Here is a 26,169-nt window from a genome sequence, read left to right on the forward strand (position 1 = left end):
ATAAACTTTTTAAATATTTACAAAATATTTTGTATATAGGCTTTTTAAGGCTTCACCAATGATCGATGAATATTGGCAAACTCATAACCAAAAATGTGGCAATAACTAAGCTATGAAACTCTACTAGAGTTTAGATAAGACTCCAGAGAGCATATACAAATTTGAGTCGAAACAAATACATATATTTTTTGGGCGATCAACTCTATATACACCACATAGCAGTGCTTAATCACAAGAGTTAATTAACTTAGCCTCATGCAACAATTATTTACAAGTCTAAATGTTAAACTTAGTGAGGTTCTGCGTGTTATCCCCAGAACAAATAAACCAAAACGATGTAACCTAACAATTCGAAGTTGTAATGCGTATTTTTGAATTCATTTGCATTTAGACACGAGAAACAATAATAAAATAAATGTAAACGCATTGAATGTAAATGCAAGGAGTTTTAATCGCTTTTCTCTGCTTGGCTAAAGAACAAATCTATGGTGTTTTGGTAGTAAAGCTCTGCCAGGTTTTCCTTGGGCTCGCCTTTAATTCCAGCTATGGCCTCCAAAACTTGGCTGGAATGGAAGAAATGAATGAATAAATTACTACATTTCTAGGGTATGCACTCAAAAGACTAACCTGATCTGGCAGGGCTCACAACGTCCGTCTATCAAGGATTCGGACGTCCATTTCTCTTTCTTTTTGACGGTGGCAAACTTGGTGGTTACATGCTTATGTCCTGCATGCGTAGGGCGAATGCCGCACCAAGGACAGTCCGTTTCTAGCATTATCCTGTCGTTGGGCAGCTGCCGCACCACTTCTGCGTTTTCCTCCGTCTTCAAGGAGCAGCCATTCAATCCTAGGTAGAGACCACCAAAGGCCAGGATGCGCTGGGCCTCCTCTAGAGTGCCTGTGAAACTGTGCACCACTCCGCCTCCGCCCTCCCTGATCTTGTCCCGATTTCGTTCCAGAATGGCCATGAAATCCTCGCAAGCATTTCGCATGTGCAGGAAGAGGGGCAATCGAAACTCGGCCGCCAGGTCCAGCTGCTTCTCAAAGTACAAACGCTGTGTCTCCTGTCCACAGAACTGCAGGCGGTCGTAGTCCAGCCCACATTCCCCGATGGCCAGCACCTTTCCGCGGTTCGCCTTGATCTTGGATCGAAGCTGGTCGTAGTAGCCCTCTGGATCTGGTACGAATTCCTCGCAGCGGGTGGGATGTGTGCCGACAGTGATGAAGATACGATCTGGTGAAGAATATAGCTTTTGAGCAGTTGGCACTTAAGACTCTAGTGAGAGAAAGCTTACTAAAGTTGTATTTTCCAAGGGTCTCCGAATTTTATTGGAACTAAAATCTTATCAAATGTAAATCTCGTTTTACTGAAAAGCGCTTTAACTTTAGGACAATATATTCAAACTATTATTAAAAAAAAATGTACCCCGAAACATTGTTAAAATTCTGGGACACTGAATAATTTTTAGAATGGCTTAAATCTAGCCATGTCTAAAATCATTCGAAATTTTTAAAACATCTTTGTCTAGGACGTGTACAGATTAAGATAGCTTAAGGGAGAGAGTATATGCAAATTTTTATAAAAATTGCCATTTTTTGTGATTTTCTGTTATATTTTCATAAGGAAATATTCAATAATACGAAAAAAATATGGTACTGGATCATCCGAAGTCGAAAAATTAAAATTATATCGTTAGTTAGTGGATTGGCCCAAGTAAGGTCGTGGCCGGTTTTTCGAAATTAAAGATTTTTCACTTTTTGGAGGCACTATAGAGTTTTTTGGGAACAAATTCTGTTAATTTGTTATTGTATAATACAATATATGAACACATTTGAAAGAGGACAAAGTTGCTTCCTCGCAGCTAATGTAAGTGAATAGTGTTTAAAATATGAAAATCATCAAAGCAGGTGTTTTGAAATTATAATGAGTAATTGTAAGGACAGTTTAAATCAGTTTAAACCAAATAGTAACCAAATTTGTAATGGTTGTTGTTTGGAAGTGCTTTCTGTAGCACCCGGAACAAGACTTGGTTTGTAGTGATTTCTGGGACACCGTCGAGCTGCTTACCATCCTTGGAGGCCAGTTCTAGTGCCTCGTCCACGTCCTTCAGGCAGCCGGCGGTGACGATGATCTTCTGCAGACCCTGCTGCCAAGCACGTTCCAAAACAATGTCCAGGTCGGCCACATGCTTCTGGGACTTGCCGTAGCAGCCCTGGAACATGGGATCCGTCAGGTTGGCTCCAATGTCTGTGGACCATAGATGATTATTGTCTAATGCACTCAAGTTGAATTGTTTTAACGGTATACGGTGTACCAATATATTTCATTGCAATTCCAAAGTATCGCCGCAGCATGAAGAAAATGCACTAAAAAAGCCACAGAGCCGGAAAAACAGCTGTTTACAAAACGGATTTCCGCCAGGGGGAGCCACTCGCCAAGGCCTGATAGTCGCCAGAGGGCGCCAGCTCGCAGTCATTTCCGTTGGGATTTGAAATTTTAATAGTGCCCCCCTAAGACTTTAAATACAAAACCGTGCCAGCATAAAGTGACGCATATTACCAAAACAAAAACACATCGCTTAAGCCAATTTAATGCAAAATCAATGCCACTGTAAATTGCATTCGGAATCGCGCATAATGCAAACTCATTAGGCCGAGCAGGCAAAAGCTGTTTATTGTGTTTGCAGTGGATGCTAACTCGGCTTGCTTCTCGGCAAACCCACGTGAAACCCTCCCACTTCCACTGCCCCACCGCAAACGCATATGCAAATTTCAAATCATCGCCCGTGGTGTTGGCACCCCAGCTGCTTTAAGCCGGCAATCGGCATTTACGCAATTGCAGAATTTATGGGGAAATGCAATATATAATTTGAATGAAATTCCATTAGTTACTTTTAATGGATGCTGCGGTCGGTTTAGGGGAATGTTGCATCCAGGCGGCTACCAGTTTTAATTGATTTAGGGGAACTCGCCCACTACACCATTTTCCCGGCACCGGTGAACGCAGGCAAACCAGGGGATCGGGATCCCTTGATGCGATGCCCTGATGGAAACAGAATGCGGAATGGAATGAAATGAAATGCATTATGCAACGGAATCAAACATTGTACACCCGTGCCTGGGACGCATTGTGGTTTATTTTAACTGGCTAACACAATTGTCAATAATTCAATTTGAATTGAAATTCAATTAGTTTACAAGTACATGACACACATACGCACACTTAGAGAATTAATTTGGGTTTCTTGTGACTATTTTAAGGTTACAATCTTTCGATTCTGTAGAGTAGGTAAATAACGGTTCCATTTTTTGTGGCTTGATTCCTTCCATTTGGTAGAACAATCGAATTACGTACACAAATATGTATTTTAAAATCGGGTAAGTTGGATAAGTCAGCTGATATACTGTGATATAATGCCTCCTCATTCTTGTGTTCCCATTGGTTGAAGTTACGATATAAGTTACGATTATAGTAGTTGATTAGAGATCAAACACGGGTCGGGCTCTTTAGATTTGTTGTCAATTAACTACACCTAGTAACAATGTATAAACGTATTACTTATAAAACAAACATCCAAACTGGTTTGAATACATTTATGCATAATGCTGTATACTATATATGTATAACTAGGTCTGGCCTGTCAATACTCTCTGGACAAAAGCAACAATCCTATTTTTATCTGCGCCATTTTCCATTTCCTTATAGTACTTTTAATGTCGTAACTGAAATTACTGCAACTTTTCTTCAGTTGTACACACATTTGTTTAGTTGTATTTGGTTTAATCACAATTCACTTTGCATATGCCGTATTTCATCCATTTACATGTCCTTTAAATATTTCTTTCATACTCAGTACTGCCTAAAAGTAGTCTTTTAAATAATTCTTACTTGCTAAGCACATTCCGGTAAACAAACACAAATGATTCTTATCACACACAGTAACTTGTGTCAAAGGAGAAAACAAGTCGCATGCAAAAGTTGCGAATTAAAAAAAGATTTATCGATTTTATTCTCTACCATAAATCTCCTCACAGACTTCCTGTGAGCTTGATGTGCATTGTGGGCAATTTGATTTGGCAATTTAGCATAAGAAGTTCACCCTGTATTATCCTTGATAAGCAATTCGAGGTTTTCCCTGTTTCCCGGCTCATCAAATTCATTTTACAATTACGTTTTTTGCATAGTAAATTGTTTTGTGCTCTCCGTTAAAGTTTTTTGTTATTTCACGTGGCTGGAGCTAAAGGAGAATGCCGCAAATTTGCTTTATTCTTCCAAAATTTGCCTTGAGTACCGGTTCATCCAGTCGCTGAGATTCCATTTCCTGATTTACTTTTGATTCAATCCGAGCGAGCTCGACTCAAAGCAAAAATAAGCACTCTGGCCCATCCATCAAGATTGTTATTCTTATTTGTATACGGAACGTTGTTATATTAACCATGGTGTCAGCTAAGGGTGCAGATAGAGCTTTATAAATTAGCATTCTACAATTTACCTTAAAGCTATGCAACCTATCATAATATTATGACAATCCATCAGTGGAAAACGTGTTAAACTTAGTCCTTAATCAAAAACCCCCTCGCCCTTCCCTTACGACAGTAACATGAACAAACAACAACAACTGTGCCATTAATTTCTCATCAAAAAGGAACTCTTTGAACGGCATAACGATTCTTCAAAATCTCATCCCTTTCTCTCTGCTTATCTCTCAATTAAATTCAAATTGCATAGCCAAAGACTATACTAAAATTTATGAAAATTGAAATGGCTATTCTTTGTCGAATAAAATTTAATTTTAAATTGAAATAAAGCTGGTCCCTTAAAGCAGTAATGACCGGAACTCAAATCGATTTATGTGCATAATATCTTCGCAAATCCTTAAATGTTGTACACTGAAAACAATAGATTCAAAATAAGTAAGTTTGAAGAATGGTTAAACTGAACTAGTTATTTCTTTAAGTCTTTAAAACTACGAAAATTAAAAAAAATGTATTTTAATGAGTTACAGTAGCTTAAACCATTGCATCACGGCATTATTTTGAAGCTCTAGTTACTTTTTTGTGTTTAAGTTGGTTCGATACACACTGGTATGCAATAAATTAGAAAAGTGAATACCGGGCTGGCTTTTTTCACCCTTGAGCAAGTAGGTTGTTGTGGGTTTTATATTATCTGATTAATCAGCTCATTGCACCGAACATAAATACCGCTCTACTTGTTTATGCGTGCTAATTAACTGGCGTCCATTATTAATACATATTGTGGCAACACATAATAACATAATTAAGCGCAGCGCTGCCGGCCAAAATAATAGTTTACTGCACATTGCAGTCGTCCGATGCGTTGTTGATTTGCTGCTTGGTCTTGCGTGAGGCGCGACGTATGAGTGATCTGAAATGGAAAGAGATGGTTTAAATGGTTTAAGGGATGAGCTGGAACAGTGCGGAACAGGACCGGATGTTGCCACTCACCTGGAGCGCGGTTTCAGCTTGGCCTCCGCACTGGTGCTGGCCACATCGACGGCGTCCACCAGGTTGGAGCCCTTCTTGTCGCCACTGCCGCCGGCGCCTCCCAGGGCCGGGCTGTTCATGCGATTTTTATCTGCAACAAGTAGATGGAAACGCGTGGCTAATTAGTATCCACTAGTGCATTTGATGACTGCATTTAATACGCCGGGCACAAACAGACTACGCGATTTCGGGGCTCCGAATGCAGGGTAAATCCAATTTCTCGACTGAGGTTGGGGGATGGGGATGTCCTTGTCCGTTGCCGGAGCAACTGGGACACCGACACCCCAGCTTCCTGCCAAGCTCTGACGTAATTAACTTATGAGCGACTCGCACAAAGAGCCGGGGACGGAGTTGCACATCGCAAAGTAACCGTTCGAAATGGGTTTTTTTACAGCCGATTGCACAGCCAAAGTTTATCTCAAGATAAGAGGTCCCAGACGCTTCCCTTCCAATGCCATTCTGCCTTGGGATCAGGCTCGGTCTACGCTCCACGCATCTTCCGTTTACATAGCACACGGACTCAAAGGACTAACCAGTGGCAACCAGCTGGCAAAGGTACAGATGACCTTCATCAATACCATAGGTGAACGTTCAATTAAATTCGAAAAAATTAAAACTTTCGTGAGTTTAAAGGTTTTTCAGGCACAATCGAGTAACCATATTGTTAAAAAAGTCATGACAACGTGCAGAATGTTTGTAAGAAAAGGTCTTCGTTTGAACAACATTTTGTATGCCTACTTTTCAACAGAATTTAAGAACGCCAATAAAATATACCAAAAAAAAAGTTTTAAACCGAAAATAAAATATGCGCAAGGCATTAGATTCCAGAGAATTTTTTAAGTGGTCAAAAATCGAAAAATAAAGTAGCTTTGAGCCGTGGATACATTTTGTTTAAGGCACTGATAAATGTGTTAAGCAAAAAAAGTTAAAGTTTTTTTGAGTACTTTTTAAAAGAGGGGAAAGTACAACTGTTTGGCAAAATGTTTGAGTTTTTGTTTTTGTATAACTATCCTTACTAAATTGATCATATAAAATGCTGTGATGCTGTGAGGATATTCCATTTAGTTCTGAGGAAGATTACCCTCGTTAATGTCATTTCACTGCAATTAAAGTAGCAATCAAAAGCTGTCTTTAAAGTATAACCAATTAAGTACGACACGGCAGCGACGGGCAAATCAGTGTCAATTAAGTCATTAACTTTCCGGTAATCCTCAATCAGCCAGCTTAGACTGCCAGAGCGAGTGTTCAGCACGCACAAAAGGTGTTCGGTTCGTGGCAAGATGCTCGCCATCCCAGTAAACAAACCTTTTTGTTCCGCCGGAGCGAGCAATAAAGCCGCAAACAAAGAAAGGGCTTACAATGGGAGAACAATTGATAACTTGCCGGCAAACGGGGTGTGAAGCATTAGGGCGACAAGACAAACACAAGGGGGAAGGTTGAATCCAAAGCGGAGTCAATTTAGTTATTAAACATGGCAGCTCTGTGGCCAAATATGCCTGACGTTGGCCCAATGATCCGGGCAAACAGAATTATTGAGAGCGTAAGCACTCGGTGGCGGAGTGTTGCATACTTCTGGGTGTCGGCGGTGTCAAGTGCAAACAAAATGGCCGCCAAAACGCCATTGTTGTCGGAAAAAGGGAAAATACAATTGCTGCCGCTGACAGAGAGCGCACGAAAATGCCTCGAATACGGCTTCGATGCGATGTCCCGGGCACCACATACCGACGTGGCCATGCCCTAACTCCGGGTATCCCGCTGATCTGCGGCTGAATGTGAATCCGTGACAGGGAGCAGCCGCCACACACACAAAAATACTGCCGCCCGGACACAAAAACAAACATGAGCGGTGGCCGGGGCTCGGTTTTGGGGATATAAATTGTGCATATGCGGCGGGAATTGATGCGTGCGTCCTGTAACAGAAATTTAAATTAAATTTGTTTCACTTCTGCCGCTCTGTGTGTCGGGTTTCGTCTGGGAGACACGGCGACCATAAAAAAAGCGTTGCTACCAAAGCGCGGGAAAGCACACAAAACGTTCGAGTGCTTCAATGGGTGTTTATTGTGGGGCGAGTGCGAACATAACAAGGTTTTGCCACATCAATTGCTTTTTATCTGATACCTACCCTGAAGTTAAAATGTTTACGCGTAAAAAGGGACCATTGTATAAATTTATATGTTTTATATTTTACGGCCACTATGAGAGAGTGGTTAAAATTTCACTCGGAAAGCAATTAATTTTAAAACGGTTTGAAGCTTCCATGAAATTGGTTATTTATTTACCGAATTTAAATTAAGGTCAGAGGAAGTAAACTTGAGTAGTTTAAGGTTTTGAGAAAAAATTTATTTTATCGAAGTATTTCTTGATCAGGATTAATAGCCGAGCCGTTCTAAACACGACCCTCTGTCCGTTCATATGAACGTCCAGATCTCGGGAACTATAACAGTTACAACTAAAAAAAATGAAAGTTTAGTTTTAATCAGTGTGTCCTGAAAAAAAACTACCGGCTGTATTATTAAATGTGTATTAATTCAATAATAATAATAAATAATATAGCCCCTATCCTATAAAAAGGAAAAGCCTAATTTTTAAACCACATAGCTATTTTTTGTTTTGATACTTTCGTAGTATTCATTTTTAAAAACTTTTTCATACCCATTAGTTTACAAATTATGTAACAATAGTTTAGGTCCTATGACAAATTATTTGAGGTTGGGATGCAGAAAAATATTGCAAAACGACCTATTATGCAGCGAAAGTTTATTTAAACACTTGGCCACGCCCATTCAAACGCCCACAAATCGAAGAAGTCAATCATGTCACTGTATAAGTGGGCTTTGCTCATATCTATCTATAGCACAGACATTTTTCAAATCGAACTTTTAAAAGTTATTGAGTTATTAAGTCCTTTGCCGACAAAATACTATCGTATACTCAATAGGTAGGGCCTGGTCAAGATCGATAACCGTAGTAGTCCATAGCCATGAAACTTGATGTGGTGAATATTGAGGTCATTAAATTGTGTTAAAGCAGTGTTATGTTATTGTATGCCTAAATTATTAAGTAATATTCGAGAGTGGAAACACTTCTTCAAGTGATTGATAAATTCATTAATGCATAGAAGAAATTTCATGTGAATGTTGGTTGAATTCTCTCATCTCACAGTATGCAAATATATTAAAATGCAAAATTAAAATGCAAAATTAAAAAATGTATGTCAGTAATATTTTGAAAAGACACACATTTTGCTTGTCTTACCTTTCCACCTTTTACCTAAAATATGTATCGTTCTAAATCAAGTGTATAGACGCATAAACGTGGCTTAAACATATTTATCATGTAATGTGTGTCGGGTAACACCCACAATTGAGTTAGGATTTTCTTTGTCGGGCTGCAAATAAAACGGCTTGCGGCGCGGACCACCCAAAAACCAGGAGAATGTCCTGGAAGGGCGGAAAACCAAGGAAAAGCCGCTTTCCCGGCCGCCGCACATGTGTGTGGCCTGCAGCTTTGGCTTTGTCTCAACTTACGAGCTCGTCCATTTTTCGTGCCGCCCATCACCCAACTGCCAACTGCCATCTACCATCTACCACCCAACACCACACTCTTTGGCACAAATACAAGCACTTCAGAGCCGTAAACACGTGTGGCACAATCTCGGCCGCAAAATGGCAGCGTCGTAAATGAAATTTCTGCGATTTGCTTTGCATACGTCGCGCTGTACTTTTTAAGGCAATTACTTGACTGCGGCCCCTTGAGCCGCCAGTGATTAAGTGCTTAGACCTATTTTCGGTGGCACATTCAAGGCGTCGTTGTCACCGCTGTCACCTCTCCACGGTGGCGTCCATTGAACCGCCGACAGTCAGTCTGCCACTCGACCTTCGCCATTCATACCCCAAATGTCTGTCTGTCATCGACAGTTGTGCGTTGTGCGTTGTGTGCTGTGTGTTGTGCGTGGCCCTCGACCAAGTATTTGACAACATTTTTCGGCCAGCATTTAATATGTTTTGTGGTGGGACATTAGGTGTGGCTCTCGGACATTTGAATTTAAATCTGCTGGAAATTACGCACTCCCATAAACGCGCAATTTTGGACTTGGCAAACTTTGCACTTTATCAGAATGACTTTTGTAGCGGCCACAAAAGTCTGTCGGGCGAACATTAATATTATTGGCATCTGAGTGGGGGAACTGGTAGGTGGTAGCTTGTGGGGTTGCGTAATGATTCAACAATTCTTGTTCGACGGAAATTAATTTAATTATTTGGCCACCGTGTAACGTGAACAGTGGCAGCCAAGGAGCAGAGGAAATATTTTGGGGCAACATTAATTAACTAGATATTTATACTTTGACGAGCTCGGCAAAATTTAAAACTTCTTGAGCCCTTGGCTGTCGTCCGTCGTTGCCCTTGTGTTCCTTCGTGGCCCAATTCTATTTTCATATGCTGCGAACTAACTTTTTAATAAGATAATAAAGCATTCCATTACAGGGTAATTAGAAGGTCAAGCTGTTTAATTAAAACACGTGCTCGCTCGAAAACATTTTGATCAAATTGAATTCGTTTGAACATCGAAGGGCAAGGGCTGCCTTATTGTGCTTCTAACCCCGTCTTGCTGGCGTTTTTTTGTCTCAGCTTTGCTTTGCTTTTCTGTATTTCTTTTATTAGGCTCCGTTTTGTCGTCCGATGAATAATGAAAAAGAGTTTGTCTTTGTCAATTGGGTCGGAAGAAAGGGTCCCGACTGACGGTTTCACTTGGCTGCCGAATTCCCACAATTAATTAGGCCAAAGACAGCGGACGGAGGGCGGCAATTGAAGCAAGAATGCTAATTGCATTCAATTAGCCAAATTGCCAAAAGTTATCCTAGTCTTAGGCGCATTTAAAGAGTTTTCATTAATTGGCCCCATGTGCGAGCGGCGTTGTTCTTTTTTTTTTTAATGAATTTATTAATAAGTGTGCATCAATTATTGATTAAGCCGAGCCAGCTGGGCCCTAGTGGCTTTATCACACCTGTGAGCTGCAGGTGGCTTAATTATTGCATTTATGGTCGGCCATTTAATTTTTGCACTAATTAAGCTGCTTACCCTCGCACTCAAAGGCCTGAAAAAAGCTGTAATTGAACTCAGAATGATGCCTCGCTGGGTAAACGTCTGACTTTCAATCAGAGCCGGCGCATATGAATGCTGAAATGATATTTGAAGCTGCAACGGCCAGCATGCGAGGCAAAAACAATCATCGAACAGTTTGAATAAGCTCGCCAGCGATTCGGTTTTTATTTTCATTTCGCTCGGCCATGGCAACAGATCCAGAAGTGGATTCAGTTCTAGCTCGGGAGTGCCCTAACAAAATGGATTTTCAAAGCCACTCAGCCATCGAAGCTGCTTTGATACATTGTGGAATGCCCTCTTGTGCAAAAGGTAATAAAACTCAAGGGAGTAATATTGGGTTTCAAATGCTCACCTATTTTTATCAAATTTAATGCAACAAAATGCATATTTAAGGTTTACAATTTTATTCTTTATTGTGTTTTACATTAAAGACAAAGAGACAACATTGTCTACATTTAATTAGTATTTACTGGACCTAATAAAATATCCTTTAGTTGATCGTGTTCTTGTTTGCATGTTGTCTCGAATCAAAGAGTACAAGAAGTACAGCTTTGAAATGTTTTGCGACATACTTATTTTCAGTTTTAAGGAGTTATATACACTTAGAATTTAAAAAAGAATAAATTGTTTTTATTTTTTAATGTACTATTCACAGAACATTTTATATCGTTCCGGTGAATGTTTTTGAAGTTACAAGCAAATTTTAAAATGTGTTTTAGAGTACAAACAAAGCGTTTTTCTCCATATGGTGTTTTTTAAGTCGGTGACCAACATTACTCGAAAACGGGTAAATTTTAACACGAGCTTCATAAATATAGTTTTTAATAGTCAGTCAAAATTTTTTTCTCACCGTTAGATATTTATTTTTTTAATAAACAATTTAAGACTAACATTTATGTCAAAAATTAATTAGGGTTAGTTTTTGTTCGTTTTGGTTTTTTTAATTTCGGAGGATCCATTTTGGCACCGCCAAACGACTTTTTTGAGAAGAGCTCGCGAAGATCAGCTGTAGCTCCTTTCCAAATAAATACTTTTACCAATACTGAATCATAAAATATAATTAAATGATACCATAATATGTAAAAAAATTTTAGATCAATAAATTTAAAAGTTTTCTCAAAAAAATTCAGTAAAATTTTATGTTCGGCCTTATAACTGTATATAAACCCTTATTAGGACATAAAGTGCGTATCATGGCTTTTGGCGTTCATCTGCTATGTCTTCGATAGTTTGTCATTCAGAATTGTTAAAGAGTTATAGGTCCACACAAGACAAATAAATCTATAGATTTTGTTTAACCAATGAATCGGGTTAAAGGCAAATTAAAGAAGGTATTAAGCTGAGGCTAGGAATTTTCCAGACTAATATCTTCTTTTAGTTTACCATAAAGACGAGGAAGTTAAGAAAATAAAAGGTCATAAATTCCAGACCAAGTTTAAAGGCAAGATGCCTTTACTCTCTCCGAATTACGCACATTTTGTAACTATGTATTTTATTGGAAATGGTCTCTACTTACTGCGACTGGACGACGCGCTGACGTAGGCCGATGAACGGCGCTTGAAACCGCTGGGAGCCGCCTCGCCGCCGCCCCCGCTGCCCCCGCTCCCACTACTGCTGGCGGGCAGGAAGCGGGACAGGGAGAGCAGGGATTTGAACAGGTCGGTCACATTGCTGTCCTCCTTCGCCGAGCACTCCAGTACTTTCGCCCTGCCAATGGGAAAAAACGGGTTTTTAGAAAATGTTGCATACTTTTCAGGGGTGGCTGCGAAAAAAGCGTATACGTAATGCACACATCAGCAAATTTCGTCGGCCCAAAACAAAGCCAGACCGACACAAAAAACCGAAACCCGAAAAGCAAAAATTCTAAACCAAACCAGGCGAACAATATGGCATGCTCAATGCATAACAGAGTTTTTGTGCTTTTGTGCCACAGCCAAGTGGGCCATCGACAATCATCCAAAAGGGCGTTGCAGGCAATCCGAAACAAATGTTGCTAATGTTGCCCAAATTAAGCATGTCATGTTCGGTTCAATACTGGGGTTTCACTGCAGGTTGCGGCCACGAAGCCGACTCGAGTTGTGCCCACAAAAGGAGGACCATGACGAGGACAGGTGATGTTCAGCACACTTGCAATGTCAAAAGTTCCTGGTATCTGTCTGTCAGAGGGATTTTTAGCTTTAATATGTCCATCATCAGACGGCTTTATTTTAAATAAATAATTTCAGAAATGTTTTCTTTCGATTCTGTGATGTTAGGCTCGTCAGAGTTTAAAGTGTGACGATGAGCATTTAATTTTTTTCTGTTTTTACGCAGCTTGTAGGATAAAGTTTGCTTAAGTTACTTTATTCTATTTAAGTTGGGCAGGAAATATATGTATATCATTTTATGTATTATTTAAACATTTCTATCAAAAAACTTTTATAATAAATAATAACTTAAATAATAAATAATTTCAGAAATATTTTCTTTCGTTTTTGTGATGTTAAGCTCAGAGCTTCAAGTATATACCTATAAAGTTTGCTTAAGTTACTTTAATCTATTTAAGTTGGACAGAAAAATTATAGATAAAGTATATCATTTTATGTATACTTTTGAAAATTTTTATTAAAAAAACTTTTATAAAATCACTAGAGTTTAAATTTCTTTGAAATTTTTTTTAACAAAACCCCACATTTAGTTTGCCAAAATGGCATTTTCATTCCACAAATGGTTAAGGATTTTGTTTAATTTTAGAAAAGCTTCTTAGAAAAACCATTTGGACTGTCTTAGGAAAAATTAAATTCTACCAACTCAAGGTTGATCAAATTTAAAATTATATCATAAACTGACTTACTGTAAGTGCTTTAATGTTCCATGGCGCTTTATTTAATTAAAATTGTAACAGCTGAGTTGGCAAGATAAATAAATAGATGGCTGAATTGTTAATGCCGTAAGCTGCAATAACAGTAAATCACAGTAAAATTGATATTATGAGTGAGTTTATTTTTCACATTAACGCAGACAAAATGCCGGGGAAAATTCGCATGACTTTGCAATTAAATGTTGAATGAATTCATTGTTTCACCGTCGGCAGAGTAAACCACTTACACGTGTAGGGAAGGCAGACTCCCTTGTATCCACATGGCCCACATTATGTACCACTGGGATACGGTGTGTACCCATTCAGGCAGACAAATGCACTTGAGTGGCGTGCTCTTAAAGCGCTTAACCGCAGATAGACAGTGGCAGAGCAACAAATTGCATTGCACCTTGTTGCCTGAAAACGCCCGCAAACTTTGCACGTGGAGTCTAGTGAAGGTGCGAGATTGTGCCGAAAGGTTCAAGGTGTTTGCCGCTCTTGGGAACAAAACCGCACCATCAATCTACGTGAATGTTTAATCCAACAGAGATTTGTACGAAATGCTCGCGCCAACTGTCCTGTGTCCCGTGTCTTCCATCGTCCTTTGTCCTTTGTCCTTCATCCTTCGTCCTGCAGCCTCTGTCATCTCCATTCTGCGGTTGAGTGCTCCTCCTGTGTGGCGTTCTTTGGTCTGTGTATCGGTCGTTTTTAAATAAGTTTACGCACGCTTGCTTAAACAGCAACACGAGCGTGCCAAGCCCCTCTTTGCCTCCGCCTCCGCACAGCCAACCGACTTTCGCGGCATATGGAATTATGCCAGGACTCCTCTGCCCACTGGCAGTCACGTATGTGAGTGTAAGTGATTTTTACGAGTCCTGCCCCGCAGTTTATGCAGGAAGCAATTACCTCGCGAAAAGTGCCTGAAAATAAGTCCTGGGTAGTAAGTCTTCCTTTGCCAGCGAATGCAAAGGATTCGGACAAGCTTTCAGGGCTAGTTGTCACGCAATAAAATCATTAAAATTGTAAATGTGGTAAGCAAAGAATTTATTCAGCCCAGTTACACTCGTTTATTACTTGTCGATTCGGATCGTAATCTACTTTAACTGACACAGTTCAACTTCCGCGAAACTTCCGAGCTTACTGCACAAGTTTCTATCGAAGAACTCTGTCCACATTGAGGAGTATCTTTACAATCTTTGATTTATTACCAGACAAATTGATTTTCAAATTTATTATCTTTATGATAAACAAGAATTTAATTCGCTTCTGTTTCTCGAAGTGTCTTTAAATGTTTTGGTCATGGAAAACTTTAATTTAAATGTATAATAAAATTAATTATAAATTAAACATTTCACCTTTCAAATGTGTCCATTTATATCGACATGCAAGCCTTAATTATAATCTTTATCTGAATTTGAATATGTGTGCAGTTAACTACTACGTTACTTTCGCCAAAACAGTACAAAACTAATTCAAAACAGCTGTGTTTTTTCAATGAGTTTTCTGCTTCAATTCAATGCCAATGTCATATTGTGTCAGACAAGCTCGTGAGTATCTGCCCATTGTATTGCACAGGGAAACATAAATCAGCAACTGCCACTACTAATCAAACATCTTATAACCCCTCAACATTTCCCCAGAGCAGCTTTCGACCAATTCGAGAGCAGCCAAGTTGAAGGACCTCATGCATACACAGGTGCTTATAGAATGTCCCGACTGTTTGGTATTCAAAGAACACCTCTGTGATACTCTAACGCATCGCTAATACGAGCTGTTGATCTCAGTCAAGAATCGCCCATTGATTTCCAACATGACAGCAGCACCGCTTGCGCAAAAAATGCGCAATTAGGAGCTATTATGGGGAAACACCGTCTGTGAAATCGCTTAATGCAATGTTTCTTATGATGCGATTTTCCGCTGACTGCACTTTGAAAATAGTTTTTGTGGTTCAGAACAAAAATAAACCTTACCTCACAATTTTCTTCTCTTTTTATACCCTTGCAGAGGGTATTATAATTTCAGTCAGAAGTTTGCAACGCAGAGAAGGAGACAACTCCGACCAAATAAAGTATATATATTCTTGATCAGCATCACTAGGAGAGTCGATCTAGCCATGTCCGTCTGTCCGTCCGTCTGTCAGTCCGTCTGTCTGTCCGTCTGTCCGTCCGTTTCTACGCAAACTAGCCTCTTAGATTTAAAGTTATTTGCATGAAACTTTCCCAAAAGTTGTCTTTCTATTGCAGGTAGATGACTTAGCATATACAATAGCTCCCATAGGAAAAATAAATAAATAAAAAATTATAATTACAAAATTATAATCTTCGACATATAGTAATGTTTAAATATTTTAGAATAATGGTTTAAATTTCATCAAAATCGGACGACTCTATCATATAGCTCCCATAGAAGAAATAAAAATAATTTTTTTTTTTTAAATGTAACTTTTCTATTTAGTAAATTTTTTTTTAATTCTTTTTGACTTATTATTAATTTGACAGTTCAGAATAACGATTTTAATTATCTTAAAATCGGAAAACGATATCATATAATTGCCATAGGAACTATCGAATAATTAAACTGCAAATCATCATATCTTTAATGTTTTTAGACATATACGCAAGTAATTGATAATTTTAATGTTTTCAAGAATATTTAAGTTTTGCAATAGCTGCAAGGGTATATGGGTATGGCTTCCTCTCTTGTTATTTTTTCTTGTTTTGTTTTTCAGTGTGTGACTCTGGCTCCGACACTTTTGCAGGCCAACAAATGGCTTTTAATGAGTGCCACAGCCCCTTTCGTGGACAATGCAACTGATTTCGGTGGAGCAACTCCCTTTCATGGACCGCTGTCACGCTTTCTGTCGCTTAATTTCATTTCTAGCAATATAATTGCGCAGTTTGCCTCTTGCCGATTGCCGTTTGCCATTGCAGCTTTCCTGGGGTGGCCAGAATTTATGGCACTTTTTTAATTCCACTTTGCTGCGTTACTTATGAAAATTGCAGCTGTTTGGCGGTTTTTGCGGCTTTGTGTGTCGGGCATTGTTGCACAACTTTTGGCAGTTGTCCCCTAATTGCTGTCGCATGCAGCAGCTGTTGCGCATTTTTATGCCAGTCGTATTTCGAGAAACAAATGTGAGGACTTACCGTAAGCGCGGCAGCTCGCAGAACACCCAGTCGGTCACCTCCTCCAGCTTGACCTCTCTATGGGTGGTGGCCAAGTCGGCCTTGTTCCCGGCGATCACGATGGGGATGTCCTGTGGGAGAAAGGCAATTAGCAGTGGCATTCGAAGCAGCAAAAGCCCACCGAAATTGGGACGCAGACAAAGCCCATTGTGCTGTAATTGATATTCGCCTCACAATGGCGGCGAGAAGCGGAAACCGTGAAAGCACCTCGCGAAACAATGGCTGTTACTATCTCATAGTGGGCTGAGCACATCCAAAAGTGATTATCAAGCCCGGTTTTTAGTTCGACTTCTATTAAACATAATATCTTCAAATATATGCTAGCTAGCTAGCTTTTGATTTTAATAAATATTTATGCATCTACCTACTATATGATCAAACAAAGCAATGTTCTATAACTCGTTTAAAGAATTAAACATTTAATTCTCAGCGCTATTTATATAATTATATTCAAGCTTTACCTCTTTAAGATTTAATAAATAAATTAGCAGGACAGCAAAAATGAGATGTTAACAAATGGTTTTTTATATACCCAACGAATTTTTCAGACATTATATGACAACATCGATTGTAAATACCAATAGGCCATAGTCAATAATATTATTGGCTCTAAGGCAAAACATGTTCCCTTATGAATAGAAAGATAGATACATTTATTTCACTACACTCAAAAAACACCAAAAAACCAATGACCTAATAACTGTTGAAATGGCCTTAGCGCCATTTTAAGGTAACTTTCTTAATTTAACGATATTTTAGTTGATTATGACAGTTTATAGGTTATTTGTTAAATTGTAGGTAATTTCAATACTTTTTAGGTCGGCTTTGTGTTTGTGAATTCAAGAATGTTCTTTGGTCCAATTTTAAATCCTTTTTTTTTTGCTACCGCTTGATGGTGCTTCACGGGTCTAAGGTCCTTTTGGCTTTGAATTTTTCGAATGCCGAACCACTGTGTGGTATTAAAACAAGAGTCCAGCGCAAAGCCTAGAAACGCTGCCGCTTGGCTGGACTGCTCCGACTCAAAGGGAAGCTATTATAATTGCTTTTCGGACTGTGGAGGAGTGCAAGTCCACCGCTCGGCCCGCTGATTACATGCAAAATGCAGGTAGGGAGTGCCTTTGGTCCAGTAACTCACCTGAAAGTCTCCGCGTTGTTCCCGGATCTCCTCGAAGCACTGCTTCACACACTGGAAGCTTGGCGCCGATGTGGCGGCGTAGACGAGCATGAACGCGTGCGCGGTGGCGATGGACAAGCGCCGCATGGCAGGGAATTGCATGTCACCGGACGTGTCCAAAATGTCCACCTGCAAAGGGACGGCAAAGTGTACAGGATAACGCAGAGCAAATTACGAATAATTAATTTTGAATGGCCCTATACAGGCAATACACTGCCAACCATTTGAGATCGGCTGTACTAAGCCGCCTCGGTTTTTAATTTCACACCACATTGACATTTAATTTGAAGGAAAATGTCATTATGAACAACTTTCCGATAAGGTTAAGCGAATTAATGGGATTACACTAGTTATGAAATAACTAGCGACAAAAGACTGTTAAATCAAGGAAGAACGCTGTAGTCAAGTTTTCCGACTTAGCCAACAAACTTCAAACTAAGTATTTCCCCTTCAAACCAACAGAAGTTTAGATGCCGCCATCTGTCGAACTGCACATCCAACAGTAGAAGCTAAGTGCGTGCATCACCTCCACGTCCCACTAACAGTTTGTCTCTCTACTGCAGCGATTATCGGCAGAGCAGCGGCCAAGCAGCGGTGGCAGAGCGGCGACACAGGACTTCATAGCTTCTAAAATACTAGCTTGATTTTTAAATGTTTGTGTCTACTGATAGATACGACCGAAATACACACACACACAGTCCAGCACCTACACCTAATCAGCTTAAAAGTAAACTTGGAACTACTAGAATCTGCATGGCAAGTCCCAAATGTCTAGCTTTTTTAGTTTCCGAGATATCGACGTTTATGACGGCCATACGGACAGACAGCAGACATGGCTAGATCGACTCGTTTATTGTTGCTGCTCAAGAATATATGTACTTTATATTGTCGCAAACGCTTCTTTCTTCCTGTTACATACTTTTCAACGAATACAATAATTTAAGTCATTCACTACAGAAATTATTCTGAAAAATCTTATCTGCACGCTAGAATCATTGTGGTATTACAAATTAAGATTATAATATAAACATCTAAATATTTAAAATTTTGCTGTTTCAAAACGCAACTTTGGTCAATATACAATGTTTAATAATGTTTCACACGTAAAACCTTTATGTTTCCGTTCACTGGTTATTTTTTTGAGAGACCTCTTAACTCAAAGGACATTCAATAAAGTGCCTTTTAAACGATTTGTCGGTGGAGAGCGGAAGGTTGTCTGGGTGGTGGAGCCTGGGTCGTGACTCCTGGCTTGTGGCCGCTCAATGCTCACTTGATGCCAACTAATCCCCGTGTCAGCATCAGTTATGTTGTATACACCGCCGCGGGTGAACGCGATCCGGAATGTCAATAGCTTGTTAAGGCCAGTCGGCCAAAGAGCCAGGAGGCAAAGCCAACCGCTTAGTCCTGTCAGTACCATCGCCTTGCATCCTTATCCGCTCGCTATTGACAGCCCTGGCCATTGTGACGCAAATTTGTAACGCATTGTTTGCCCGAAATGAGTAAACTTTATTAAAAACACTTTACTGAATGACACAATTTATATTTTTGACACCATTTCTCGACGGTCAGCCATTGTTCGCCGGCCCGGCTTTGTTCGAACATCTATGTTTAAGGCATCAAATCCATCCTGCTGTGCCGCACATCCACGAACCTACACAAAATTGCTTTTAAAGAGCAGAAATCGTTTAGTGCAATGTAATGTTGCCGTTTGATGGCCACACGCTGTGCCGACAATCAGTCACAGCGGGCCGCAGGAGCTTCTAGTTCCAAAAAGGGGGCCATTGGGCGAGCTGTCTCGCAAATTGTCCACGTGAAATTGTTTTGAATGCACCTGGCTGAATGGCTGCCTGGCTGCCTGGCTGCCTGGACACTGCACCGAAGGTGGCCAGGAATAAATCACTTTAAGCTTCGGTGACAACTCCCGAGTGGAATCCAATCTGGGCCTGCCCACCGATGCGAGCCAAAGTAATGGATGCGCACCCCATCGGTCGCTAAAATGAAATTAATTAAATCGAAGAACTAGGGGAACGAGGAGCGGAAGTACGGGCCAAATCCTGGCAACGGCGTCGCCACCAGGAGTGTCAGTGTCGCCAAACAACCTCTCGGAATCGATTTGGCCAGCTTCTAGCGATGATAATGAAGGCGGCAACGCTCAGCGGCCTTGCAGCCCACCTATTAATCAACTTTCAGCTCAACTTTTGTTCGCCAAACATGTGCTTGTGGTGTAAGACAAGTTTGAACAGCACATAATCAGCTTCAGCTCCGCAGTGAATGATGTTCCATCAGAAGTTTCCTCTGGCACGACATGGTCGTAAGGCGTAAGGCAGCTGTGATGACTGCCTTATAGATACCTTTCTGGGTTGTTAACTCCCTCCTTGGATATCCATAGGCCGTAGATTAAGACCCGATTAAAGTAATATAGAGAAGTTATCAGTTTCCGGTGCATTTCCGCTGGCAAGGCAAGTTATTAGCCATTAATTACCCCTCTTTAAGTAGCATATTAGAGCACCCAAGTACGGAATTCATTCACCGGCAGCACCGGCTACTCAGCAGGATGGGAAGTGGGCCACATTTTCCCTGTTGTTTCCGCTGTTTTGAGCGTGTGCAAATTTGATTAATGAGTCTCCGCCCACACGGCTGCCAAGCTGTCAGTCAGATTGTCAGTCAGTGCGACGGAAAGGAGGAAGCCCACTCCCACCCACAAACTATTCACCCAAGATTGCCGTAAGTGCGTTTAAATCAGTTGAGATTCATTCGTTCAATTTGCGTTTTCAACCTCAATATGTGTAATCATCCTGAGCTGTGGCCCCGAGATGGGCTCGGCTTTAGCCACCAACCACTTCTGCCCGACTCGATTTGCTACAAATAGGCTTTCGGGAAGCTCCTCAATTGCCAAGAGACCAGAAGCACACGTGTCTTGGCTAATACTTTGCATATGGAGCGTTATGTCCTTGCTGCCGGCGGAGCCCAGATACTATGGAAACTCTCCAGACGTCCAATTAGAAGATTTCTACCTAATTAATGGGCTTAGAGTTTCCTGCGATTTGATGACCACAACACTGATTGGGTTAATAAAGTCGGTTCTAACTTCTGGAATCCAGCCGAAATAAATGGTCGAGGATGGATATAATAATAATACATTTGGGATAAGGGCAGGTTCGAAATCAGGTTGGTATTATTAATTAAAAAATTAGTAACAAAAGGGGTTTCATTTGAGTACATTTTGCTATAGTACTGGTATTTTTTGTAAGCAAATACAAAAAAAAGAACATTTTTTTTCTCTTTCTCATTATTTTTTCTTTTCTCTTTGATTTCATTTAAAATTAGAATGACAGAGACTATGATAAACTGATAAGTAAAGTTTTATATATATAAAATACTTTTCAGGTCAACTTAATAAAAATTAAAATAAAAGCAGAACGTTAGCAAAAAAAAAACATTAAAAAAATATGTATAAATTGATTACCTTTTCTGGGATTTTAACCCGGGAATACCCAATGTCCAATCATTTTTAAAAAGGAATGTTCTTCTTTAAAGAACTGCGTTCATATTTTAGAACTTTTTTGAGCCAATCACTTTTCAAGAATCAACTTAACTTGATTCAAGAACAAGAACATGGTAATCATTACAAAGTTGATCCCCTAAATAAACTATCGAAAACAGTTATTTTAATGTTTACTAGTTAAATTAAACCAACCATTATCGGTTTGAGCCCTTGAATTGTGGTTAACAACCTTAAAGAAATAAAATTCAGTCTGTGCAAATAAAGGCACTTTGTTTTTCCTGGCATAAGGTTTTCTGAAAAGAGCTGACTCTTTTCAGAATGAAAGGACAAATTATGGCTTGCGAATTCTGAGTGAACTGCCGACATTTAAACTCGCATAAACAAATTACAGCGAAATTCCACTTGAAATGTCAGTAAGCAAAGACAAAAAAGAGCGCACACCTGGATTCGCTGCTTGGGTTTTCAGACTTATTGCACTGTGACCGGATGCAGGGCCAGGACTCACCTTTAGTGTGACGCCCCCCAGGTCGTACTCGCGATTGTAGAGGTCCTCGACGGTGGCGCGATATTTGTCCGTGTAGGTCTTGAACAGGAAGCGCTTCACAATGGAGCTCTTGCCCACGCCGGCGCCGCCCAAAAGGACAAGGCGTATGCGCTCCAGGTCCGCCATGCTGTTGGCCGCTCTGTCGACTCGTCCTTTTTGGCAATCGCCTGTCGTTCAGTGTACTACTCTCGTCCTGCGACTGTTCAGCTTCGTTTGCCCTGTGGAGGAATGCCTAAATTTGTTTGTTCCCTTGGCCTTAGCGCTGCATTATGCCGGATTCGTGAGCTTAGGCCAGAGACGGGGCATTGTAAGATAAAACACTTCCTCGATTTCCGCTGCGAGCTCAGTGCTGTAGCAACACCTTCACGTTGGCCATTACCATTTCAAAGGCAAGCGGCGATGAGGAGGACAGCAACAAGCAGCAAGACTTCCGGCCTGGCAACTTCCGCTTCCGGTCGCGAAGTTGTGCGAAGCTGTAAGTTCAAATAAAAGGAGTGATCTTTAATATTTTAGAATACGCCATATAATTGGGTTTAGGCACGCTTAGAGACTTAGGGACCAGACTAACAGCGTCTTGTTTAACACACGAAACTAAATGAATACTTATTCAAGCAAAAACATGATTAAAATAATTAAAGATTCGACTAAATAAATAAATAATATTATAATTAAATAAATTAAATAAGTAACGAGCATTCATGCGAGATCGTAGCTTTGAACTACGCGCGCTTGGCTATAAAGCAAATGATTCGTGTTTTTATTCCTTCTGGAAGATAAGTGGATCGTTTTTCTAAACCGGAACCAAGATCTCAAATATAAAACATGTTTCCCCTGAACTTAGTTATTTTCGTTAAGCTATTTATGTACACTATTTTAGCGATACGTTATGATTGGTGTATTTCTTGTTATGATCGGACCATCACTGCAGATTTTTAATTCTGCGGCTAGGTTTAATAGTCTCCTATGCACACACTCTTAATGCACATTGTCACTACATTTACTGCCGTTTATGGTGATCTAAAGACCGATGCCTAAAAATGGTTGACAAACGTAAGACCAAATTCAAACCTACATTTGTCAAACTGCATTTACTCGATTTAAAATCCAAGGCCTTAACAAATGGTTAACTAACTCTGGAACCATTTTGTGGGATATAACAAAACTGCAACGTTTCCATAATTTTACCATACGGTATTGCAATTTATGTTTTAAGTTTCGCCGGCAAGTTTGCATCCCATCCATTTGTGTTTGCTGCCTCTGATTGGCTTTGCCAAAGGAGGCGCCGCCGCCGGAGCTCAAAGTATCTGAATGTGCAGTGGCATGCAGCGCACTGCATGTAATCATAATCTGCTCACGTACTCGCCCCACAAATCAGATAAACGTATGGGTGCGCTCGGCATCCAGAGGCCAGGCCAAATAGCCCGACATCGATACAAACGGGAGCCAGCCCATACAAACCCATTCAAGTGGGTGCTCGAGCTCTTCGGATGCAATCCAAATAAGAGCCGAAAACGCATGCCCCATAAAGTAACAGACCAACACGGTGAGCGATGGAGTGGGACTTCTTTTGGCCCTCTGCATGAGCATGTATGATGCAATGTGATGCAGTGTGCAGCCAACTCAATTTGCCAGCATTTTTGCAGTTCTTAAAGCCATTTGCACCTGGGCCATCAGGCGCTGGCTATCCTCCGGCATTCTCGTTTCCCGTAATTGCAACTTAATATAATTAGGTTTTCCTGGTAAATGCAATTTATTGCCATCAACTGCACAGATTGCTGCTGCTCATGAGTGGGCAAAATTCGTTATACGCCTAACTGGATGGCTGAGTTTCAGTTCCCACCCGCGCGCAGATAATAACGATCAATTTAGGAGTGCAGACTGCATCGGCAGTTAATTATTCCGGGGCTAATGAATTCACAGTGAAAACTAACAAATTGCTCCCCCGATGTGGATGGTCTGTTCTGGCCTAGATGTCACACCAGCAGAAAGCTGAACTTTTACTTCCCCAGCTGCACAGGTGGTTTATGGCTTCGTCATCTGGCCTGGCTCACTTGCACTTCGAGTGCGGAATAATATCTGCCTGGATTTATGACTTTTATATCTGGAAATGCACTGCGTTAAAGTGCCCCTCAAACACATTTACCTTCTAAGTACTTGATTATTTCCCAGCACTTATTTTAGCCTTGGCTGCAAACTTAGAGAGCGGAATATCTAATGCATGTGAGGCTCGCCACAGGCGGGGCATCGTATTTTTAATATCTCGGCTTGGCTGGGTCGAATTTGCAAATGCAAAAAGCACCTGAACTTTTGCAGCACTCTTGTCGGCAGGCAGCCATGCAAATTCACAACTATTTACATTGTGCTCAGGATAATTTTTAATGAAAAATCCACCAGCACGGAAAATGTTGTTGTTCTCAACAGCAGCAGCCGAATGCATATTAATTTGCATATAGTTTGGGCAAAAAACAAAGAGTATATGTTTGCACTGGTAAATGCGATGTGAAGTAGCGCAGGTAGTGATGCTTCAGATGAGCTGAAAGCGTGCGGATAATGACATAATTGTATGGAAAAATGGGGGAGCGAATTTCCCACGAGTAGGGTAAATTAGAAAATTTAAATATCAATATTAAAACAGCGAGTTTGCACCCCTCAGGACTCTAGTTTGAACATGTCCCATGATTTCCGGAACCTCCTACGCAAACTTTCGCACACGCAGCGGCCTTGAAAATGTTTTTCCATACCAAAATTTAATTAAATCTACTAGGCCCACGCCGAAGACAACTGCCAACAGCTGTGGAAAACATAAAAGAATTGCCAAGCCAGGCCAAAAGTTTTCGCTTTCACATTTTAAAGCAAGCTGAAGGAGCCGAACTTGAATTAATTTTTCTGTTTTCCACAAATAAAAGCGTTCCTGCTGTTGACATTTTTTGTTTTTATCTTCCCGGTTGCGAACCACGGACCACGGACCACGGACAACCGAAACATGTCATCAACAACTCAAAGGGCAGGGACCCTTTAAAACTTTTACGGAACGTGTTTGCTCCAGCAGCTCAGAACTGCAAGGTTGCCAGGACAACATCAACGCACAAATAGGGAGGAAAATGAAATCGAAAGCAGCAAATTGGTGTTCCCTTTTTTATTCGTCTTTCTGAAAATCAATTTATGGCTTTGCCCCTGCGATTATTGGGAATGTGTTCAGCAGGCTTTTGTGGTAAGCAAGAATGGAACCATAGCCCGGAAAAAGTCAGAAATAGAAGGCATATGTGAAGTGAAGCATCTTATTGATTAGTTTCTTAGGGGATGACATCTGGCTAAGGCCGAAGCTTCTGGCTGAATGCATTCCTAGGCTCGGAGGCGTTTAAAATGTCATCAAAAGTACATTTGCCTGTTGCGAAAACACTGGGACAAGGACAGCCGAGCTCTGTGGCTTAAGGACTCAACTGGCCCGGAGGGATTTGGGACCAGCAAGTCGTGGGAAAAGCCAAAAGCTGTAGTCAATCGGGCCTGGCCAGCCGGGCTAAACTTTTGCATCCATGGAGACAGACGGACAGACGTCAAACAATTTGTGCGAGGGCAGCATTTATGAATATTTATTAGCCGCATTCCAATGCGACCTGCTGCGCTCCGGAGTTGATTAAAATGCCTCAGATACCGCAGGGAGATCAAAAGTTGCTCCAACATATCACAAAAAAGGCCGCGAAAAGTTGCCAACTCTCGTGTGGCCATGAGTGTGTGCATCTATCTGTGTGCCTAATGGCGAAGTACTTCCGCTTGATCGCACCAAACATTCATGTAAACCGCTTTTGTTGCAGATGATGGACATGTGCGTTAGCCTTCAACCATCAACTGTCACACTGTCAGAAACTCGTGTGTAGTAGACAAAACATTAGGTCAGCCTATTATAAAGGGCATATCAAATGTTCCAGTCCCAGCTAAAGTTGCTCTAAAGTCAAAACTAAAATGGCATGTTTGACTTTTTTTAGTTAGTACATCGTTTTGACAAACAATACCGTGTGTAGCCAAAAGACCTCTCTTTCTGTGTAACGAAAATCCAATAACCATTGTTGACAAAAACAAATGAGCTGCTGGAAATGTAAAAAAATATAATCCGCAATACGCCATTACAAAAGAAGCAGCTTAAAAGTCCGTTGGTAACAAAATATGGCAATTTTTTGGGTAAATAAATTATGATAACTAAATTTAAATACGCAATTTTATTATTAGTAAAACACGTAAAAATTCTGATTTTTAGGTTTAAGAGATTAAGAGGTTTACACCACACTCGGGCAAAAAGTGAAATTAAAAGTGGTGTACAAAG

At 40.5% G+C, this 26,169-nt stretch overlaps 2 protein-coding genes across 4 annotated transcripts in view; both read right to left on the reverse strand.

Moving 5' to 3' along the window:
- Positions 1–433: 433 nt before the first annotated feature.
- Positions 434–2,424, reverse strand: LOC128255921 (deoxyribonuclease TATDN1). Of its 2 annotated transcripts, none has more exons than XM_052985840.1 (4): positions 2,316–2,424; positions 2,069–2,248; positions 628–1,234; positions 434–563 (listed from the first exon to the last, which is right to left on the reverse strand). In XM_052985840.1, the coding sequence occupies exons 1-4, from the start codon at positions 2,353–2,355 to the stop codon at positions 449–451; spliced, it is 942 nt and encodes a 313-aa protein (XP_052841800.1). In that variant the 5' UTR covers positions 2,356–2,424; the 3' UTR covers positions 434–448. The 2 variants fall into 2 exon arrangements, with proteins under 2 accessions (XP_052841800.1, XP_052841801.1); XM_052985841.1 differs by having other exon boundaries at positions 2,069–2,239; positions 2,309–2,349.
- Positions 2,425–2,545: 121 nt separating this feature from the next.
- The window catches only part of LOC128255925 (GTP-binding protein Di-Ras2), a 36,309-nt gene continuing 12,685 nt past the window's right edge, over positions 2,546–26,169 (reverse strand). The window contains exons 2-7 of one of the 2 annotated variants that reach the window (XM_052985844.1): positions 21,813–22,324; positions 17,764–17,931; positions 16,590–16,699; positions 12,124–12,314; positions 5,467–5,596; positions 2,546–5,386 (exon numbers count right to left, since the gene is read on the reverse strand). In XM_052985844.1, the coding sequence (XP_052841804.1) occupies positions 5,311–5,386; positions 5,467–5,596; positions 12,124–12,314; positions 16,590–16,699; positions 17,764–17,931; positions 21,813–21,977 (840 nt within the window). In that variant the 5' untranslated portion in view covers positions 21,978–22,324 and the 3' untranslated portion in view covers positions 2,546–5,310. The remainder of the gene's footprint in view (positions 5,387–5,466; positions 5,597–12,123; positions 12,315–16,589; positions 16,700–17,763; positions 17,932–21,812; positions 22,325–26,169) is intronic. The other variant, XM_052985845.1, reaches the window with a different exon arrangement.

This window comes from Drosophila gunungcola (genome assembly GCF_025200985.1).
Source record: "Drosophila gunungcola strain Sukarami chromosome 2R unlocalized genomic scaffold, Dgunungcola_SK_2 000012F, whole genome shotgun sequence".
Lineage (NCBI taxonomy): Eukaryota > Metazoa > Arthropoda > Insecta > Diptera > Drosophilidae > Drosophila > Drosophila gunungcola.